Here is a 20,658-nt window from a genome sequence, read left to right as displayed (position 1 = left end):
ACAAAAAAAAACCTTTTAAACTTGAACAGGAATTTAATTATTTCTAACTTTTTAATGCTACTAAAAATATTGATAATTTATAGTAGGGACTTTTGAAAGCCTGGGTGCTCTGATTTTAAGATAAATATGATGGTAGCAATTAATAAAGAGGATAGGACTGGAGAGGTTAGTACCGATTGACAGATAATCACATATCCAGCATTGTTCAAAAGCAGTGTTTCTCACCTGTCTGGGATTAAATATCAGTTTTATTTAATTTTACATTTTCAGCTCATTGCAACCTAATCAATGATCCACTGTGTGTGGCTAGTGTGCAGCTCAGCCACGTGCCCCTCCCCCACCACACAAGTGCAACACTCACACTGGTCCCCAGGGTGTTCAGGATCCCACCCATCCTGAGGGTGGATGTCACAGCAATACAGATGGTTGTGAGTTTCTAGCTTTCTTAAATTTCCTGTACTTATTTCTAACTGGGTTACAAACAGGTCATGGACTGACACTAGTGCACAGACCAGACTGTGTCACTGTCATAGTTAATCTTGGCAGCAGCCCTCTGAAAATCACACTATCCCCACCTCAACTTTCAGACAAAGTCATTGAAGCACAGTGGGCTTCCCAATCTTAAGAGCCCCCACTTACCAGGTAGCAGAATTTGAATCCAAACCCAGCCAGTGCCCAGAGGAGCCAGGATTTGTCCCTGACTCCAGAGCGTGTGCTCTTCCCCATGTGCTCGTGTCATTTTAACTACATGTGGAGGAGGAACAGTTTGGTTTAGGCCATCAGATGAGGACCTCCTCAAGTACACGTTCTACAGTCTACAAACCTCCTTCATCCACACCCATCCTGTTCTCCTCTCCTAGTGATAAGAACCAGCAAGGTCAGTGATTCCACACTGTATCTTTGGATGCTTGTAGATCATCCGTCATCCCAACCAAAACAATGATTCTAGAGCAGGAATTATATTCATTTTCCAGACAAAGAAGCTGAGATTCAGAGGTTGAGATGCTTACCCAAGCATGTAACTAAGACTATGTGGCTGTAGGATGTCCAGAGCCTATTTTGTCAAGGGTGGTGCCATTCTAATGTCCTGGCTGGTTACTGCTTTCCCACACCCACACTGCTAGTGAGTAGTAGAGAAAGGACAGACCAGTGTGAGTGACTCCAAAACCAGGACTTTCTGTTATCCCAGGCTACCTCTTAGTATCTCAAAGTTACAAAGTTGAAAAGGAAGGTTTGTTCTCAGTCATCATTTGTTCATTCCACAAACATTTACTGAGCACCCTCTATGTACAGATACTCTGCTGGAAGACATAATTAAACAGTGAACAGGGCACAGTTTCAAGACTTTTTCTCAGTCTAGTGAGAAAAAGACCACGTGTAAACAATCACAGTCAGGGCAGGCCACATGCACAACAGAAAGGACAGGCCCCTTGTTTAAAAATAAAGTATCTCAAGATGGTGACTGTTGGTCCTTTAATGGACCGGAACCTGGTGGTCCCGAGTCGACGATAAGAAAGTAAGAGAGAGAAAGAGGCTGATAGCGCTTGTTGGTCCTTTAATGGACCGGAACCTGGTGGCCCAGAGAGTGAGAGAGAAAGAAACTGATATCCCCTAGTTTATGCGGAAAGCCATTAGAGTCCTGTTCTTAGGGCTGGCGCTGCTGCACATAGGCACCAGGTGCCCTCTCGAGTGGGTGAAGGCACAATGCGCCTTCTTGAGAGGGTCTTAGAAGCCCGGGCAAGAAGGTGAGCTCAGCAGGCCTCCGTGCTCCAAGGAATTAGCCAGAAATAGAGAGAGAGAGAAAGACAGAAAGAAGGAATAGAAAGAAAGAAAGACATGGGGACCAAAGCTCTGATGGAACAAAGGTGTTTTAATCAACATGGCGTGGGCATATATACTGTCTTACAAGGTGGTTATTCTCAGCAAAGACGAAGATTAAAATTCCAGACTTACAAAACATAAGATGATCCTTATCAAAGAGAGAGTTGCAAACAATCACCTTTTACCATATGGCTCATAAAAAGGAAGAGGGTACTTATCACTGTAATGAGAAATGCCTGGATTCCTCAGCCCCGGGAAAGGCAAGGCGTGCCTCTCCTCTTAATTCCTGAATATTCAGGAATCAATAAGGGCCAGAGGGTTCCTGACAGATCCAAAACAGCACACAGGAAGCCTCTTGTTAAATGCTTCCGGACAGGTGACAATGGACTCTAACCAAGTATGGTTCAGTTTAACATGAGAGGGGCTCAGGGTAACACAAATCCAAGTTACCTAGGATGATGACTGATCTTCTGTGACTTCCTAGAAGAGGTGACAACTGGGCTGACCCTGAAGAATGACGATATCTCCCCTACATGGACCTTCTCCTCTATTTTTTAGAACAGAGGCTATTGAGGAGAATCACTGAGTCATCATTTTGACTTAAACATCAGTCATCAAGAGTCTCCCCCGCAGTACACCCTCATTACCCACCTCTGGTGCTGTGATACATGCCCAGGGGGGACATGGGGACGTGCTGTCCTAACCTCCCTTCAGGGACTCATTGTCCAGCAGCTGTAAGTGCTGCCAGTGGGCAACCTTAAACCACCAGCCCCTCCAGGAGCAGCCTGTGTGCAATGACCCATCCGGGTGGAGGTATAAAGGCCTGGTCATTGGATGTGTCAGGACAACACTGAAGGGCCATTGTCACCCCAAACTCCCATGGGGTCAGCTCAGGTCGTCTGGCCAGTGATCCCGCTTGATCCTTCCCTCTGCCTTACCCTGTTTCTTCCCTCCTGATTCCACAGATTTGACCCCAAGGGCAACCCCAGCACTAAACTCCTTCCGAGTCTGCATCCCAGAGAACCAGCCTGCAACACGTATCAGAAAACATCCCAGTATTTGGGGAGGATTTTTATTGAAAATTACTGGTTATACATGTACCAGTTAAAATGTTAACATTTTAAAAACTCCCAATACAACACAAAATGGTAGAAACAAGGACCTTTAGTGTGAATGTGGTTACCTTTGGTTTAAAATTCACAATCTAATGTTGTCTGACCAAATGAAATTAAGTTACATATTAATAACAAAAGACAATTATATGTTGAACCATATGAAAGTGCCACTTTATAGCTCATGAAAAGACTGAATGTTAGCAGTTCTACATGGCTCAATCTAAAAGAAAAAATCCATTAGCATTTGGAATTTAGAGAACATTATACTTATGAATAGCCCATGGGTAAAAGATATAGTTAATGAATTAAATTAGGAATTAGAAAATACATAATACTATGGCTTTTGACAGTGATGAGTACCAAAAGCGAAACCAAAGTTGCAGGTTGCAGCTAAAGTGGATCTTAGGGAAAAAGTCAGCTTTATATACTTATATTAGAAAAATGATGACATTACTAATCTCTTTTCAATTTATGAATTTAGAGGAGAAACCTCAATGTTAAGAAAAAGTTGAAGGAAAGAAATAATGATATGATGAACTAGGGGAAAAAAGAGCATCAATCAAGCAAAAAGTTGAATTGTTTGAAAACAGGAAAAAGTTATGCAAGATTATTCATAGAAAAGAAGGTTGAAAGAAAATTAAAAAGCCAAAAGAACACAGTTAGAGATGCTGCAGATATTAAACATATAAGATATTGTGAATAAATTTATGTCAATCAAGCTAAAAACTCACAGGAAACAGATTCTTCCTAGAAAAATGAAACTTATCAAAATGACTCTGCATAAATAACACACTGAATGGGAAAAACATAATTACCAAAAGTTACCCAGACAATGTGGCTGCACAACACTGTGAATGTGATTAATGCCACTGGATTGTGTGACTAAAAATGGTTATATGGTAAATTTTATGTTATATATACCTTACCACAATTTGTAATATAAAAAAAAAATAAAATCCTCTATTTAGAAGACAGTCTAGCACACATCTGTCCTTCATTAGCAAATCCCCTAGAAGGCCTCCTATTTTGAGAAAGCATTTCTCTTCCTTCTCTTTTAGAACATATAATATTGTCCTTCTGTATTTAACCATATATCTATTTTTTGTTGTTGTTACTTAAATTATAATATATTATAAGTTTTTCCTATCAGTTTTCTCTGTAGAATTTTAACCAGACGTCTTTTGGTGGAAAAATGGATCTTAGTCATGTTAATGGAAGTGGTGACACAAAACAGCACCTTCACACAGTCTTCAAGTAAACAGAATCCCTGATATAATTGGAAAGTAATATGTAATTCTGGGAACAGTAGAAAAAAATCTGTAACAACTTTGTCTCAAATCTTGTAAAATGAGTTTAGCTCTGGAGTCTCTTAAGACACAAAACCTGAGAGACAGTTTTTATTGGTGGCCCGCACCTCTGATTTGGATAAGAAAGTGAGTAATATAACATTTAAATAAACATAATAAATCATTTTTCAAGAGCTTGAAATCATTGAGTGAAGTTGGAGAACTAACATCTTGTAATGTGTAAATATGTGTTGCTGGCATAAAAAAAGTAGAATATAGTTTATGCAGTGCAAAACCTATTGGAAAAAAGCCTTTGGAATAGACACGAACTCATGGTAGAATCACAGTGTTGATGCAAAAATTGTGAAGGCGGAGGGCTGTCCACTGGAAACATTCATAACCACAAGGTCACTGTGAGTAATATCTGGTTATCTCCTTTTGAAGTACACCTGAGGGAGAAAAAGACAAAAACGACATGTTTAAAAGTTTTAAAGTCCTCCTCCTAAGGCAACACATTTCTAGGTTTCCTTCTTCATGTGAAGCAGTCATATCACTATTGGAGGCACAGTTTTAAAAAAAACCAGGGCTGTATTTATTCTATGGAGGAAGTAGCCCCATTAAAACCCTCAGTGGGGCTGGATGTAATGCCAAATAACCTGTAGATCTACTAGATTTCTGGTCATTCTGATTCACAGATATGCTTTATCACTAGAGTAAATTGATAAGCAAAATCACTTTATTCCCTGAAATAAATTAAAAAGAGTAACAAAGAGGATAGGAAATCTAGCATCTGAACAGGGTTTGCCATTTTCACACATAAAAGGAGCAAAACAGATTTGAACGTTAATGCTGCTGCTGCTGCTTCTGCCAAGTTGTTTTAGTCGTGTCCAACTCTATGCGACCGCATAGACGCCAGCCCACCAGGCTCCTCCGTCCATGGGCTTTTCCAGGAAAAAGTACTGAAGTGGGTTGCCATTGTCTCCTCCGTTGGATGTTAATATCAGGTTGTTATCTTTATAAACAGATTGACAGGCACTGAAACACTGGCATACGCTTATGAAATATCCTGGTGTTTAATTTGTGTGGCAAAGCAGTTATAGGGCCTATAGAGATGTGACCTGTGGACAGTGGATCCCAAGAATGAAAAGAGAATCAAACGCCTTAACAATGACTCAACCAGGAGACTTCTCCAAAATATAAGATGATACCCAATAATAGGATAGATCTCTGTCAGACCTTTGAGCTATTGAATTCTACCAAATTCTAGCTGAACTGGAAGAGATACAGGTTTTCTCAGTGTATAATCAGAGCACAAAGGAAATGAAGTGCTATCAAGTTCCACAATCATCAGTTTTTAGTAGCTGTGTTGTATACCGGTTCCTTACAGATGAACATAACAAAATAAAATAATGTCAGGGCTTGTGAAGCCTCATCTCTGAATGTGTTTGGGCAAAAAACAACTTCAAGTGTAACTCTTTATCCTCAAAGAAGAATGTGAAAAGTCTCATTTCAGTCTTTAAAACAGAAAATATGTCATCTATCAGAGGCTGACTCATGTCACAAACAGGGTTGCTTAGACATATGATTCCAGATCTCTTTTATAAAGCCTGACTGCAAGTGCAATTGTGGGGACTGTAAACAAAGTTATCATGAGAGAGAATGAACTTCACACATGAAACACAAAAGCACTAGGACACCTACCTTCACAGTAAGTGCACTTTCTTATTCTCTTGTTGCTAACATAACCTGCTACCCCCAAAACAGCTCTGCATATGAAATGTTATATATTCAATTGTCACTTAAGGAGAAAAATAAACCCTCCAAGAATGCTTGGGCCCACTGGCTGAAATCTGAGGTCATTTCCATTGTAATGGAAGCACTTAAAAATAAAGCCTTTGGTGGGAGTTGGGGGGGGGGTGGTTAATTGCATATCATCACACTTCTCCATTTTATTAAGCTAGACATATTTGGTGATTATATGCTTATGTACTTTTTTGGTGAAACTAAAAACAGTTAAAGGAACAAACAAAAATTCATTTCATTTTCTACTGCTTAATATTCTTTCCAAAATCATCTGGTTCCTTTCTCCATAACCCTTCTCAATACAATTTAAGAAAATATTATTTCTAGCAACTTTTAACTGAAAAGGACTTTGCTTCATGGTCTGAAATACCTGAACTGAATACTGCAAAGAATCTTCAGCCATTGGGGACCCCTGATTTAGAGTCTCTAAAGTGACCTAGAAGAATTATGGGTATATTTGTTTAATATTGGGAGGCAAGGTTTCTACCTACAGCCTTTTACAAAATGATCTCACTTTTATACTGTAAAACACTCTATATTCTTAAAACACTTAAGCATCTGCTCTCTCATCTGATCCCTGTGATAAATGTGAAGAAAACAGCAGGGCTGTAATCCTGCTCTACACACAGGTGAGGACCTGAGGCTCAGAGACCCTGGGGGACACAAGGCCACGTGGATGCTAAGTGCCTCCTCCATCTATCCAACTGGACCAGGCTCCTAGAGCTAGGGTATGAGAATTTTATAACTGCTGGGCTGTATTAGGTGATTTCACAAATAGACAACATGACACCTCTGTTACACACTGGGAACAAAGAAACTTCAAAAAACCTCAACCAGGGCTGCTTCATCACAGAACAGAATGGATGACAGGCATTTATTCTTGGAGCCGAACTGTGTCCCCTCTGAAAGGCTGTTGCTAAACCACAAAAGACGCCATGATTCTTGGCTTCCAGAGGAGAAGAATTAAATTTGGGGCCAGTGATGAGGCCTGATCACTCAGAGCTTTTGTGTAATCAAGTTTTATTAAAGTATAAAAGAGATAGAGAAAGCTTCTGACATAGACATCAGAAGGCGGCAGAAAGAGTGTCCCCTGATAGTCTTTCAGTTCAGTTCAGTCAGTTCAGTCGCTCAGTTGTGTCCAACTCTTTGCGACCCCATGAAGTGCAGCATTCCAGGCCTCCCTGTTAGGTGGATGTTATATAGCTACTAGTAGTAGTCGTGTTAGTCACTCAGTCATGTCCAACTCCTTGCGACCACATGGACCGTGGCCCACCAGGCTTCTCTGTCCATGGGATCCTTCAGGCAAGAATACTGGAGTGGGTGGTCATTCCCTACTCCAGAGGATCTTTCCGACCCAGGGATCTAACCCAGGTCTCCTGCATTGCGGGCAGATTCTTTACCATTTGAGCTACAGGGAAGATCCATATAGCTACTGGCAGTCTGCTAATTAGAGAAAGGAAATATCTCAAAATTCAGAGACTGGCACCAGGCCCTTCACAATCAACTTGCATTTTGAGACAACACTGGCACAAGATGAGTTGACCCTGGCCATAAAATGATTGACATGAATCTTGAAGAAAGGCAGGCTTCTAAGCAAACACAGTCTCATTGACATAGCTTAAGAGAATATTTGCATGAGTAAAACATATGGTTTTTCAAGTCCATTCTGAGTCTTAGGGGAAACATACTTGAAGACAGAATCTAGGATAAATACATAGTTCATTAATATAGCTTAAGACAAACATTTCCATAAGAAAAATGCATTGGTTAGCTCAAGGTTTGAGAAAGTTAAGTTCAGGTGGAACCAGGTATCCTATATGGCAACACAGAATTTTACAAGACAACTCTTTTAAAATTTGTATCAGTTCAGTTCAGTTGCTCAGTCCTGTCTTATTCTTTGCAACCCCATGGACTGCAGTACACCAGGCTTTCCTGTCCATCACCAACTCCCAGAGCCTACTCAAACTCATGTCCATCAAGCCGCTGATGCCATCCAACCATCTCATCCTCTGCCATCCCCTTCTCCTCCTGCCTTTAATCATTCCCAGCATCAGGGTCTTTTCAAATGAGTCAGCTCTTTGCATCAGGTGGCCAAAGTACTGGAGTTTCAGCTTCGAAATCAGTCCTTCCAATGGACACCCAGGACTGATCTCTTTTGGGATGGACTTGTTGGATGTCCTTGCAGTCCAAGGGACTCGCAAGAGTCTTCTCCAACACCACAGTTCAAAAGCATCAATTCTTTGGTGCTCAGCATTCTTTATAGTCCAACTCTCACATCCATACATGACTCCTGGAAAAACCATAGCTTTGACTAGATGGACCTTTGTTGGTAAAGCAATGTCTCTGCTTTTTAATATGCTGTCTAGGTTGGTCATAACTTTCCTTCCAAGAAACAAGGGTCTTTTAATTTCATGGCTGCAGTCGCCATTTGCAGTTATTGTGGAGCCTAAATAAATAAATAAATAAATAAATAAAACCTGCCACTGTACCCACTGTTTCCCCATTTATTTGCCATGAAGTGATAGGACCAGATGCCATGATCTTAGTTTCCTGAATGTTGAATTTTAAGCCAGCTTTTTCACTCTCCTCTTTCACTTTCATCAAGAGGCTCTTTAGTTCTTCTTCACTTTCTGCCATGAGGGTGGCATCATCTGCATATCTGAGGTTATTGATATTTCTCCCAGCAATCTTGATACCAGCTTGTACTTCATCCAGTCCAGCATTTCTCATGATGCACTCTGCATATAAGTTAAATAATCAGGGTGACAATATACAGCCTTGATGTACTCCTTTCCCAATTTGGAACCAGCCAGTTGTTCCATGTCCAGTTCTAGCTAATGCTTCCTGACCTGCATACAGATTTGTCAGGAGGCAGGTCAAGAGGTGTGGTATTCCCATCACTTGAAGGATTTTCCACAGTTTGTTGTGATCCACACAGTCAAAGGCTTTGGCATAGTCAATAAAGCATAAGTAGATGTTTTCCTGAAATTCTCTTGCTGTTTTGATGATCCAACAGATGTTGGCAATTTGATTTCTGGTTCCTCTGCCTTTTCTAAATCCAGCTTGAACATTTGGAAGTTCATGGTTCACGTACTGTTGAAACCTGGCTTGGAGAATTTGGGGCATTTGAGAGTGTGAGATGAGTGCAATTGTGCAGTAGTTTTAGCATTCTTTGGCATTGCCTTTCCTAGGGATTGAAATGAAAACTGACCTTTGCCAGTCTTGTGGTCATGGTTAAGTTTTCCAAGTTTGCTGGCATATTGAGTGCAGCACTTTCACAGCATCATCTTTGAGGATTTGAAATAGCTCAACTGGAATTCCATCACCTCCACTAGCTTTGTTTGTACTGATGCTTTTCCTAAGGCCCACTCGACTTTGCATTCCAGGATATCTGGCTCTAGGTGAGTGATCACACCATCGTGATTATCTGGGTTATGAATATATTTTTTGTATAGTTCTTCTGTGTATTCTTGCCACCTCTTCTTAATATCTTCTGCTTCTGTTAGATCCATATCATTTCTGTCCTTTGTTGTACTGATCTTTGCATGAAATGTTTCCTTAGTATTTCTAATTTTCTTGAAGAGATCTCTAGTATTTCCCATTCTGTTTTTTTCCTCTATTTCTTTGCATTGATCACTGAGGAAGGCTTTCTTAATCTGTCCCTGCTATTCTTTGGAACTCTGTGTTCAAATGGGTATATCTTTCCTTTTCTCCTTTGCTTTAGGTCCTCTTCTTTTCTCAGCCATTTGTAAGGCTTCTTCAGACAACCATTTCACCTTTTTGCATTTCTTTTTATGTGGATATAAATTTGTATAGAGAAGGGGAAAAAATATAACACTAGTAGTTTGTTTCCTCCTGCAGCTTAAGAGGGAGATAAAAAATGTCTGATACTTGCGGCCTATTCCCTCCATTTGGAGCCCCCTGCTCTTCTTGCCTGTTACCCTCTCACCTCCAGTTTTACATGTTGAAGTCCTAAACCCTCCCTGGTACCTCAGAATATGACTGTATTTGGAGACATCATCTTTAAAGATGCAATAAAGTTAAAATGAAATCATACAGGTGGGTCCTAATCTAACAGACTGGAGTTTTCATAAGAAGAGACCAGGACACAGGCTCACACAGAGGGAAGAGCATGTGAGGACACAAAGGGAAGATGGTGTCTACAAGACAAGGAGAGAGACCTCAGAGGAAACCAACCCTACTGACACCTTGACCTCAGACTTCCAACCTCCGGGACTGTGAGGATGTAAGTTTCTGCTGTTTAAGTTGCCAACTCTTTGGTCTTTGTATGGCAGCCCTAGAAAACTACTGCCCTCTTTAGCTGTATGCATCTAAAAGGGACTTTCTCTACTATTTCATGGATCATCCAAAAAGGGTCAATCAGACAGTCATCAGCTCACCTGAGCTAGGAGTTAAAGAAAATGTGATGTGGAAGCACCTTCTCACAGATGTTGGGTTTTCTTTTCAGATGAATGAATTCTGTTCTATTAGAGTGAAAACCTTGTAACTGAGGCTAATGCTCCCCATGTTATAGCTCTGAACAATACATTGATATCTGATTCTTGCACATTCAAAAAACTGATAATCTGACAGTTTATCCTTCTAAGAGGATGCAGAGTATGCAGAAATAATGTCAAGATGGCATGAGAATTCAGAAATGTATTTCTTTCTGTAAAGGTGACCTGAGCCAGTGGCAGGACTGAAATCCAAGAGTGAGGTTCTGTCACTCTGTCAACTTCAGTGACTGGCCCTACCTTGGCTACCAGGTGACAAGAGCAATGTTCTCAGACTTGACACAGAACACAGTACCTAGGACAGCACCCAGCCTCCCTCAGCAATTCCCCCTTGGGCGCTTCCTGGACCAGCTCAGTGACCTTCAATGAACTCTGAACGCACTCTCTTTATCCATGACTCGGGATAAAAATGGACTATCAGGAGATTAAGTGAAATCATACATTTGAGAACTGTATAAAATAAACTATGAAGAAATACACAAATGTAACTTACCATTACTATTGTTAGAGTAGGTGCAGGATTACTAGGCCAGGAATCACAAGATTTCTAATTCTATGACCTATGCCTGCTTCAGTATGTATGTTACACTTGACTTACAATGTTTACTGAAAGAACAAATTTCTAATTCTCTGTCTGCTGCAAACTAGTTTAACACCAGTTATATACATAGGGACACCTTCCTTCTAAAGCACCTTAGTTTCCTCACCTGTACAAACAGAAGGTTGATACCTATTATCTTATTATCTGGACCAATCTAAAATTCTGTGTTCTATTATTCATTACTCAGTGTCATTGAGAGGGTAACAGACAGGAAGACCTGGGGTCTCCAAACGGAGGAAATAGGCTGCAAGTGCCAGACATTTTTATCTCTCTTAAGCGGCAGGAGGAAACAAACTGGCGATATATTTTTTCCTTCTCTATACAAATTTAAAAGGTTGTTTCTCTTAAAATGCTGTGTTGCCATGACACCTGGTTTCACCTGAAGCTAACTATTCTCAAACCTTGAGTTAACCAATACATTTTTTCTTATGGAAATATTTGTCTTAAGCTATGTTAATGTACCCTAGACCCTGTCTTCAAGTTCCACCAAATGACTCAGAACCTACTTGACAAACCGGTATGTTATACTCAGATATTGTCCCCCTAATCTATGTAAATGAAACTATTTGTATGGTAAACTGCCCTTCTACAAGATTCAAGTCCATCGTTTCACAGTCCAGGATGAATCATCTGGTACCAAGATTATCACAAAATGCAATTTATGGATGAGGGGACTGGTGCCATTCTGAGTTTTAAGACATTCCTTTCTTTTCATTAACAGACTGCTAGTGACTATGTAACATCCAGCTGAAGACTAGCAGAGGGGTACTCTTTCTGCCCCCTTCTGATGCCTATGTCATAATCTTTCTCTATCTCCTTTATACTTTAATAAACTTTATTACACAAAAGCTCTGAGCGATCCAGCCTCGTCTCTGGCCCCAGAATGAATTTGTCTCATCCAGAGGCCAAGAATCCCAGCGTCTTATCGTTCAGCAACAACATTTCATCATGATAATATAATTTTAAAATGAAGACTTAGACACACAGGTGGGAACTCCTCTTTTTGATGTGAAATGACTCAGGTCAAAAGAGCAGAAGGGTTTGGGAGATTCCTGGCTCTCAAAGTCTCAGGAAGAATGGTTTGACTCGGAGACATTCTAGTGGATAAAAGCACTCTGTGAATTTCAGGCTTAAAAAAAATACAGATCTCCTTGTTTAGCTTCTCAACATTTGCAAACAATGTAAGTACTTATGAAAAGTTCAGAACAGAGACTTTCTTCTCCCTAAACCTAAGCATGAACTCTAACTCTGCCAACTCTTCAGCCAGCTCTGGGACCCAGGATGTCTCCTACCTGATGAGCAGCGGAAGGTCCTGTTCTGCATTTCCTCATTTCTATGGAGGATTGCTGCAACGGACCGCCCAGAAGTGTGGCCGTGAGGAGCTACCCCATGCCCAAGGTCAGGGGTAGCGACCCAGAGCACCGGGCTGCCACAGCGCAGGAGCGGCGGCCGAGAGGAGCTTCCCCACCTCCAAGGTCAGGGGCGGCGGCCAAGAGGAGCTACCACACCTCGGAGGTCAGGGGCGCAGCCGAGAAGAGCAACCCCACCTCCAAGGAGCGGCTGCTGTTGGGCGCAGGAGGGCTGAGAGGAGCTACTCCACGGTCAAGGTCAGGAGGGGCGGCTGTGAGAAGATACCCCTCCTCCAAGGTAAGGAGCAGCGGCTGCACTTTGCTGGAGCAGCCATGAAGAGACAACCCATGTCCGAGGTAAGAGAAACCCAAGTAAGATGGTAGGTGTTGTGAGAGGGCATCAGAGGGCAGACACACTAAAACCATAATCACAGAAAACTATTCAATCTGATCATAGGACCACAGTCATGTCTAACTCAATGAAACTAAGCAATGCCGTGTGGGGCCACCCAAGATGGTCGGGTCATGGTGGAGAGGTCTGACAGAATGTGGTCCACTGGAGAAGGGAATGGCAAACCAGTTCAGTATCCTTGCCTTCAGAACCGCATGAACAGTATGAAAAGGCAAAATGACAGGATACTGAAGGGGAACTCTCCAGGTCGGTAGGTGCCCAATATGTTACTGGAGATCAGTGGAGAAATAACTCCAGAAAGAATGAAGGGATGGAGCCAAAGAAAAAACAATACCCAGTTGTGGATGGGACTGGTGATAGAAGCAAGGTCCGGTGCTGTAAAGAGCAATATCTCATAGGAACCTGGAATGTTAGGTCCATGAATCAAGGCAAATTGGAAGTGGTCGAAGAGTGAATGTCGACATTCTACGAATCAGTGAACTAAAATGGACTGGAATGGGTGAATTTAACTCAGATGACCATTATATCTACTAGTGTGGGCAGGAATCCCTTAGAAGAAATGGAGTAGCCATCATACTCAACAAAAGAGTCCGAAATGCAGTATTTGGATGCAATCTCAAAAACAACAGAATGATCTCTGTTCGTTTCCAAGGCAAACCATTCAATATCACAGTAATCCAAGCCTATGCCCCAACTAGTAACGCTGAAGAAGCTGAAGTTGAACAGTTCTATGAAAACCTACAAGACCTTTTAGAACTAACACCCAAAAAAGATGTCCTTTTCATGATAGGGGACTGGAATGCAAGAGTAGGAAGTCAAGAAACACCTGGAGTAACAGGCAAATTTAGCCTTGGAGTACAGAATGAAGCAGGGAAAAGGCTAATAGAGTTTTGCTAAGAGAACGCACTTATGATAGCAAACACCCTCTTCCAACAACACAAGAGAAGACTCTACACATGGACTTCACATATGGTCAACACTGAAATCAGATTGATTATATCTTTGCAGCCAAAGATGGAGAAGCTCTAAACAGTCAGCAAAACAAGACTGGGAGCTGACTGTGGCTCAGATCATGAAGTCCTTATTGCCAAATTCAGACTTAAACTGAAGAAAGTAGGGAAAACCACTAGACCATTCAGGTATAACCTAAATCAAATCCCTTATGACTATACAGTGGAAGTGAGAAATAGATTTAAGGGATTAGATCTGATAGACAGAGAGCCTGATGAACTATGGACAGAGGTTCGTGACATTGTACAGGAGACAGGGATCAAGACCATCCCCATGGAAAAGAAATGCAAAAAGGCAAAAACGGTTGTCTGAGGAGGCATTACAAATAGCTGTGAAAAGAAGAGAAGCGAAAAGCAAAGGAGAAAAGGAAAGATACACCCATTTGAATGCACAGTTCCAAAGAATAGCCAGGAGAGATAAGAAAGCCTTCTTCAGCAATCAGTGCAAAGAAATAGAGGAAAACAACAGAATGGGAAAGACTAGAGATCTCTTCAAGAAAATTAGAGATATCAAGGGAACATTTCATGCAAAGATGGGCTTGATAAAGGACAGAAATGGTATGGACCTAACAGAAGCAGAAGATACTAAGAAGAGGTGGCGAGAATACACAGAAGAACTGTACAAAAAAGATCTTCATGACCCAGATAATCACAATGGTGTGATCACTCACCTAGAGCCAGACATCCTGGAATGTGAAGTCAAGGGAGCCTTAGAAATCATCACCACGAACAAAGCTAGTGGAGGTGATGGAATTCCAGTTGAGCTATTTCAAATCCTGAAAGATGATGCTGTGAAAGTGCTGCACTCAATATGCCAGCAAATTTGGAAAACTCAGCAGTGGTCGGTCACAGGACTGGAAAAGGTCAGTTTTTATTCCAATCCCTAAGAAAGACAATCCCAAAGAATGCTCAAAGTACTGCACAATTGCACTCATCTCACACACTAGTAAAGTAATGCTCAAAATTCTCCAAGTCAGGCTTCAGCAATACGTGAACCGAGAACTTCCAGATGTTCAAGCTGGTTTTAGAAATTGCAGAGGAACCAGAGATCAAATTGCCAATATCTGCTGGATCATCAAAAAAGCAAGAGAGTTCCAGAATAAGCAAGAAAGTCCTGTTTTGACTATGCCAAAGCCTTTAACTGTGTGGATCACAATAAACTGTGGAAAATTCTGAAAGAGATGGGATTACCAGACCACCTCACCTGCCTCTTGAGAAACCTGTATGCAGGTCAGGAAGCTACAGTTAGAACTGGACATGGAACAACAGACTGCTTCCAAATAGGAAAAGGAATACGTCAAGGCTGTATATTGTCACACTGCTTATTTAACTTATATGCAGAGTACATCATGAGAAATGCTGGGCTGGAAGAAGCACAAGCTGGAATTAAGATTGCCAGGAGAAATATCAATAACTCAGATATGCAGATGACACCACCCTTATGGCAGAGAGTGAAGAGGAACTGAAAAGCCTCTTGATGAAAGTGAAAGAGGAGAGTGAAAAAGTTGGCTTAAAGCTCAACATTCAGAACACTAAGATGATGCCATCCAGTCCCATCACTTCATGGCAGATAGATGGGGAAACAGTGGAAACAGTGTCAGACTTTACTTTTTGGGCTCCAAAATCACCGCAGATGGTGATTGCAGCCATGAAATTAAAAGACACTTACTCCTTGGAAGGAAAGTTATGACCAAACTAGATAGCATACTGAAAATCAGAGACATTACTTTGCCACCAAAGGTCTGGTCAAGGCTATGGTTTTTCCAGTGGTCATGTATGGATGTGAGAGTGGGACTGTGAAGAAAGCTAAGCACCAAAAAATTGATTCTTTTGAACTGTGGTGTTGGAGAAGACTCTTGAGAGTCCCTTGGACTGCAAGGAGAGCCAACCAGTCCATCCTAAATGAGATCAGTCCTGGGTGTTCATTGGAAGGACTGATGCTGAAGCTGAAACTCCAATACTTTTGCCACCTCATGTGAAGAGTTGACTCATTGGAAAAGACCCTGATGCTGGGAGGGATTGGGGGCAGGAGGAGAAGGGGACAACAGAGGATGAGATGGCTGGATGGCATCACCAACTCGATGGGCATAAGTTTGAGTAAACTCCGGGCGTTGGTGATGGACAGGGAGGCCTGGCACGCTGCGATTCATGGGGTCACAAAGAGTCGGACATGACTGAGCGACTGAACTGAACTGAACTGAATAGAAGATTGAGAGAAGACAGTGATGAACTCAGGCCACATTTTAGATAAATCTTTCATATACAAGTACTTAAGATACTGGGGTGTTTTCTTTAGGACATTTTAAATATTACACAAATAACAAATAATCTTATTCTATTTACAAGTGAAAATCTGGGAAAGGCAGAAAACTATGAAGAAGGGAACATACAACCATAATTTGACACCCAGAGATAAATTTTTGATGGGGAAGCCACCTTCCACCCAGAGCCACACATGTTAAGGGGCAAGAACACCAGACCTTCCTTCCCTCCATCTTCCCATCAATCCCAATCCCACTCCCACCTTTTCCCAGAAAGACTTACAGATGGCTATATGACAATGGCTAAGTCTCCTAAACCAGCCCTTGGTTACCAGTACACTTCTGTTGGGAAGACCCCACGTGACCCGGATGTTCCTCACTGAGCGCCTTCCTCACACCACACTCAGTGCTTAGCGCCTCCCACACCTCATCTCTGAAAGTGCTCTGTGACCTTCAGCACCACTCAGACTACAGTGTGAAGCTTTTTGAGTTCTTGATTTGTACTGATGACAATTTCATTTTCTAGAATGTAGAGGAAACATGGGGGGCAAATGTGCCTAATTCTGAACAACAAAGAATTAGGTAGAAAGTGATAATATCAGGTAAGAGATTTCTTTACAGATTAGGAAACAGAAGAGACCTAATTTTTTACAGAAGATCTTCCTAGAATCAAAATCTTCCAAGTTTTTTTCCCTTTACTCTCAAATTTCCCAGATATTCCTTGACAGAACTTGTATCACAAATGTGCTGAGCACCAATCAGAATGAATGTAAAGGGTCGGCAAAATGAGAATGTTCTATGTTCCATGAGAATCTGAACCCAGAGTCTGAACATGTGGGAATTCAGATCCAAAATCTCTGTCTCAGGCACTGATGTGGTCACACAGAAGGGTGCACATATCCTGACCCGACCCCCAGCACTGCTGCAGATTCTCAGCAGACCTGCCTTCCACCTGCCACATGTTGTTAATGCCCAGTCATGAAGCTCCCTCTCTGGAGGCTTCTATTGAAAAGAGCACAGAGTGCTTGTTCCCAGACCCTGTGAAGAGTGAATTTTAATTACAGCTTCCCACAGCAAGCTCACCTATTTTGCCCTTTTAGCAAGGACAGCAGCCTCCGCTTCACCCAGTTGTTGCACCATCTTGTAAAATAGGCTGTTTCTATCTTGCAACAAATTATTTGGCCGATTATATTCTTTCCATTTCACTGAATCAAAAACCTGTTAACAGCAGAAAGAAACCCATTAGCACACAATGTCTCCCAGTAACACATAACTCAGACAATATTTTTTTTTTCAGACAATATTTTAAAAAGGAGCAGGACAGGGAGAATTTGGGTGGTAGGATTGGTGGTATTTAAATGGTTTGATTACTCTGTTTTACTAGGCACACAAAGGCCTAACCCAGCCTTTCATTATTATATGGTTATAGGAAAGGAAGAAAACAAAAGTTCTCTTTCATTTTCAGAAAATGAAAGTTTTAATCATGACTATGATTACTGGAACTGAACAGTCTGTAGCACTTTATATTCTACCCAGGGCCTTTGGGGTTGTTATCATTAGTCAGTGCTTTTAGCTCTCAGACTCTAAGCTTTGAGGGCTATTTATAAGATACACAGAGTTGGGAAATGTCTTGATTCAAGAAAATAAACCATTCAAGAAATTCAAACATGTGTCACTTCCACAGCCCCTCTTCCAGGCTGGTGGTCCACCCTCTGGAGCATTAGACTTTGCAGCAGACTGACTTGTCTTTTTTTTTTTTTTCCATTTATTTTTATTCGTTGGAAGCTAATTACTTTACAATATTGTATTGGTTTTTGCCATACATTGACATGAATCGACTTGTCTTTATGTCCTTAAAGCTTTCAGAGCAGATAATCACTTGCCTGCCAGAAAGAAAATAGGTACGGGCATCCCTCAGAGCTATTGTGGTTTCAGTTTCAGAATGCCAGAATATAATGAACATCACAGTAAAGTGAGTCACACAAATTTTCTGGTTTCCCAGGGCACATGAAAGTTATGTTTACATTATTCCATACCCAAGCATGTGTGCAATAGCATTATGTCTGGGAGGGGGTGGGGAACAACAATATACAGACCTTAACATAAAAATAAGGTATTGCTAAAAAATATTAACTATCATCAGAGACTTCAGTAAGTCATAGTAGTAATATCAAAGATCATTGATGTTACAGATCACCAGAACAACTGCCATGATAGTGAAAATGTTTGATATATTGTGAGAATTACCAAAAGCTGACACAGAGACACAAAATGAGCAAATGCTGCTGGAAAAATGGTACCCATAGACTTGCTTAATCCAGGTTTACGACAAGCTCTCAATATGTAAAAATTCAGTATCTGGGAAGCACAATAAAACAAGGTATGTCTATATTTCTAAAGCAAGCAATAAAAATGCCTCAAAAATTAAAGGTTTGAGAAAAAATATTACTGGTGATGTTTTTGCTGAATTGAAAGTCAACTGGTAACCAGAAGCTCTAGAAAAACATACAAGCTTTACACCTGGAGTGAATGGAGCACAGAGCATAATCACCAACTGTGTAACTGGGGGATGCCTGTCTCTTGGTCCCGAGGTCTAATCCTGCCGTTCCTACCAGAGGAGTCAGCAACCACAGCCAGTTCAGACCAAGATGTAAACAAGTGGCCGAGTTTACATCGCCTGGTGGGACCTCACCATGACATCACTGATGACCTTAACCAGGGAGCCCTAAACTGAAGGTCTCCCAACACAGGAGTGGCAAGGGCAGCTCCACAGTGAAGGGTATAATCCTTTCCTGGAAACAAGGTCATTCATCACAAAGGTGACAGGCTCCAAAGAGAACCCTTGCATCTCCCTTCTCCCTCTGTCTTCCCCACTACAGATGCTCAGTTTCTGTACCCAGAAACCAACATGAACTTCTTTCTCTGCCCTCAAGATCCCATGTTCAATCCATTATGCAGTCCACTGGCTTCACTTCCTTATCTACCCCAAGTCCCACCATCTCACCATTTCCACTACAGGCACCTTAGACTAAGCCAACAGTCTAGGGAGGGCACATTGTAAGAGAGTGAACACTGAATTCTGGAGAACTGAAAGACCATCAGTGTGATTTTAGCTGTAAAGGAAGGAGGGAGAGCAGAGTGGGACAAAACTAGAAAGTTGGGGAGGGACTGGCTGGACTTTGCTTCATAAAAGTATTTTAGAGATTTGCTCATAGACATTGACCAAGAGAGAAAAATTTGAGAATATAGAAATTTACCAGGAGATATTGGTAAGTAAAAGACACTTGCTCTTTGGAAGAAAAGCTATGACAAACCTAGACAGTGTATTAAAAAGTAGAGACATTGCTTTGCTGAAAAAGGTCTGTCTATGATTTTTCCAGAAGTCATGTATGGATATGAGAGTTGGACCATAAAGAAGGCTGAACACTGTAGAATTGATGCTTTTGAACTGTGGTGCTGCAGAAGACTCTTGAGAGTCCCCAGATTGTAAGAAGACCAAGCAAGTCAATCATAAAGGAAATCAACCCTGAATATTCATTGAACAGACTGATGCTGAAGCTGAAGTCCCAATACTTTGGCCACCTGATGTGAGGAGGTGACTCACTGGAAAAGATCCTGATACTGGGAAAGATTGAAAGCAGGAGAAGGGGACAACAGAGGATGAGCTGGTTGGGTGGCATCACCGACTAAATGGACATGAGTTTGAGCAAGCTCTAGGAGATAGTGAAGGACATGGAAGCCTGAGTTTCCTGAGGGACTAAACAACAAATCGGTAAGTAAAGCATTAAACAAATGAACATATTTTTATAATAGCAACAAAGCTGCTATATTCAGAGGATACAGATGTTCACCTCTGCAGATCAGGTGCTAATGATAACACTTTAGGACTGACCAGGTGACAGTTGAGCTCAGTTCAGTCACTCTGTCATGTCTGACTCTTTGTGACCCCCATGGACTGCAGCATGCCAGGTCTCCCTGTCCATCACCAACTCCCAGAGCTCACTAAAACTCATGTCCATAGTCAGTGATGCCATCCAGTCATGTCATCCTCTATCAACCCATTCTCCTCCTGCCTTCAGTATTTCCCAGCATCAGGGTCTTTTCCAATGAGTCAGTTCTTCACATCAGGTGGCCACAGTATTGGAGTATCAGCCTCAGCATCAATCCTTCCAATGAAGATTCAGGACTGATTTCCTTTAGGATTGACTGGTTGGATCTCCTTGCAGTCCAAGAGACTCTCAAGAGTCTTCTAAAACACCACAATTCAAAAGCATCAGTTCTTTGATGCTCAGCTGTCTTTATGGTCCAACTTTCACATCCGTACATGACAACTGGAAAAACCATAGCTTTTAACTAGACAGAGCTTTGTCGGCAGAGTAATGTATCTGCTTTTTAATATGCTGTCTATGCTTGTCATAGTTTTTCTTTCAAGCGTCAAGTGTCTTTTAATTTCATGGCTGCAGTCACTATCTGCAATGATTTTGGA

At 41.5% G+C, this 20,658-nt stretch overlaps 1 protein-coding gene across 1 annotated transcript in view; it reads right to left on the bottom strand.

The window, feature by feature from the left end:
* Nucleotides 1-4,061: 4,061 nt before the first annotated feature.
* The window catches only part of LOC133049596 (ATP-binding cassette sub-family C member 4-like), a 154,704-nt gene continuing 138,107 nt past the window's right edge, over nucleotides 4,062-20,658 (bottom strand). The window contains 2 exon segments of the mRNA XM_061133714.1: nucleotides 4,062-4,671; nucleotides 17,256-17,390. Of these exon segments, the coding sequence (XP_060989697.1) occupies nucleotides 17,256-17,390 (135 nt within the window). The 3' untranslated portion in view covers nucleotides 4,062-4,671.

This window comes from Dama dama, chromosome 30 (genome assembly GCF_033118175.1).
Source record: "Dama dama isolate Ldn47 chromosome 30, ASM3311817v1, whole genome shotgun sequence".
Taxonomy (NCBI): domain Eukaryota; kingdom Metazoa; phylum Chordata; class Mammalia; order Artiodactyla; family Cervidae; genus Dama; species Dama dama.
Note: the sequence above shows the minus strand (reverse complement) of the source record. Positions and strands in the feature narration are given on the sequence as shown.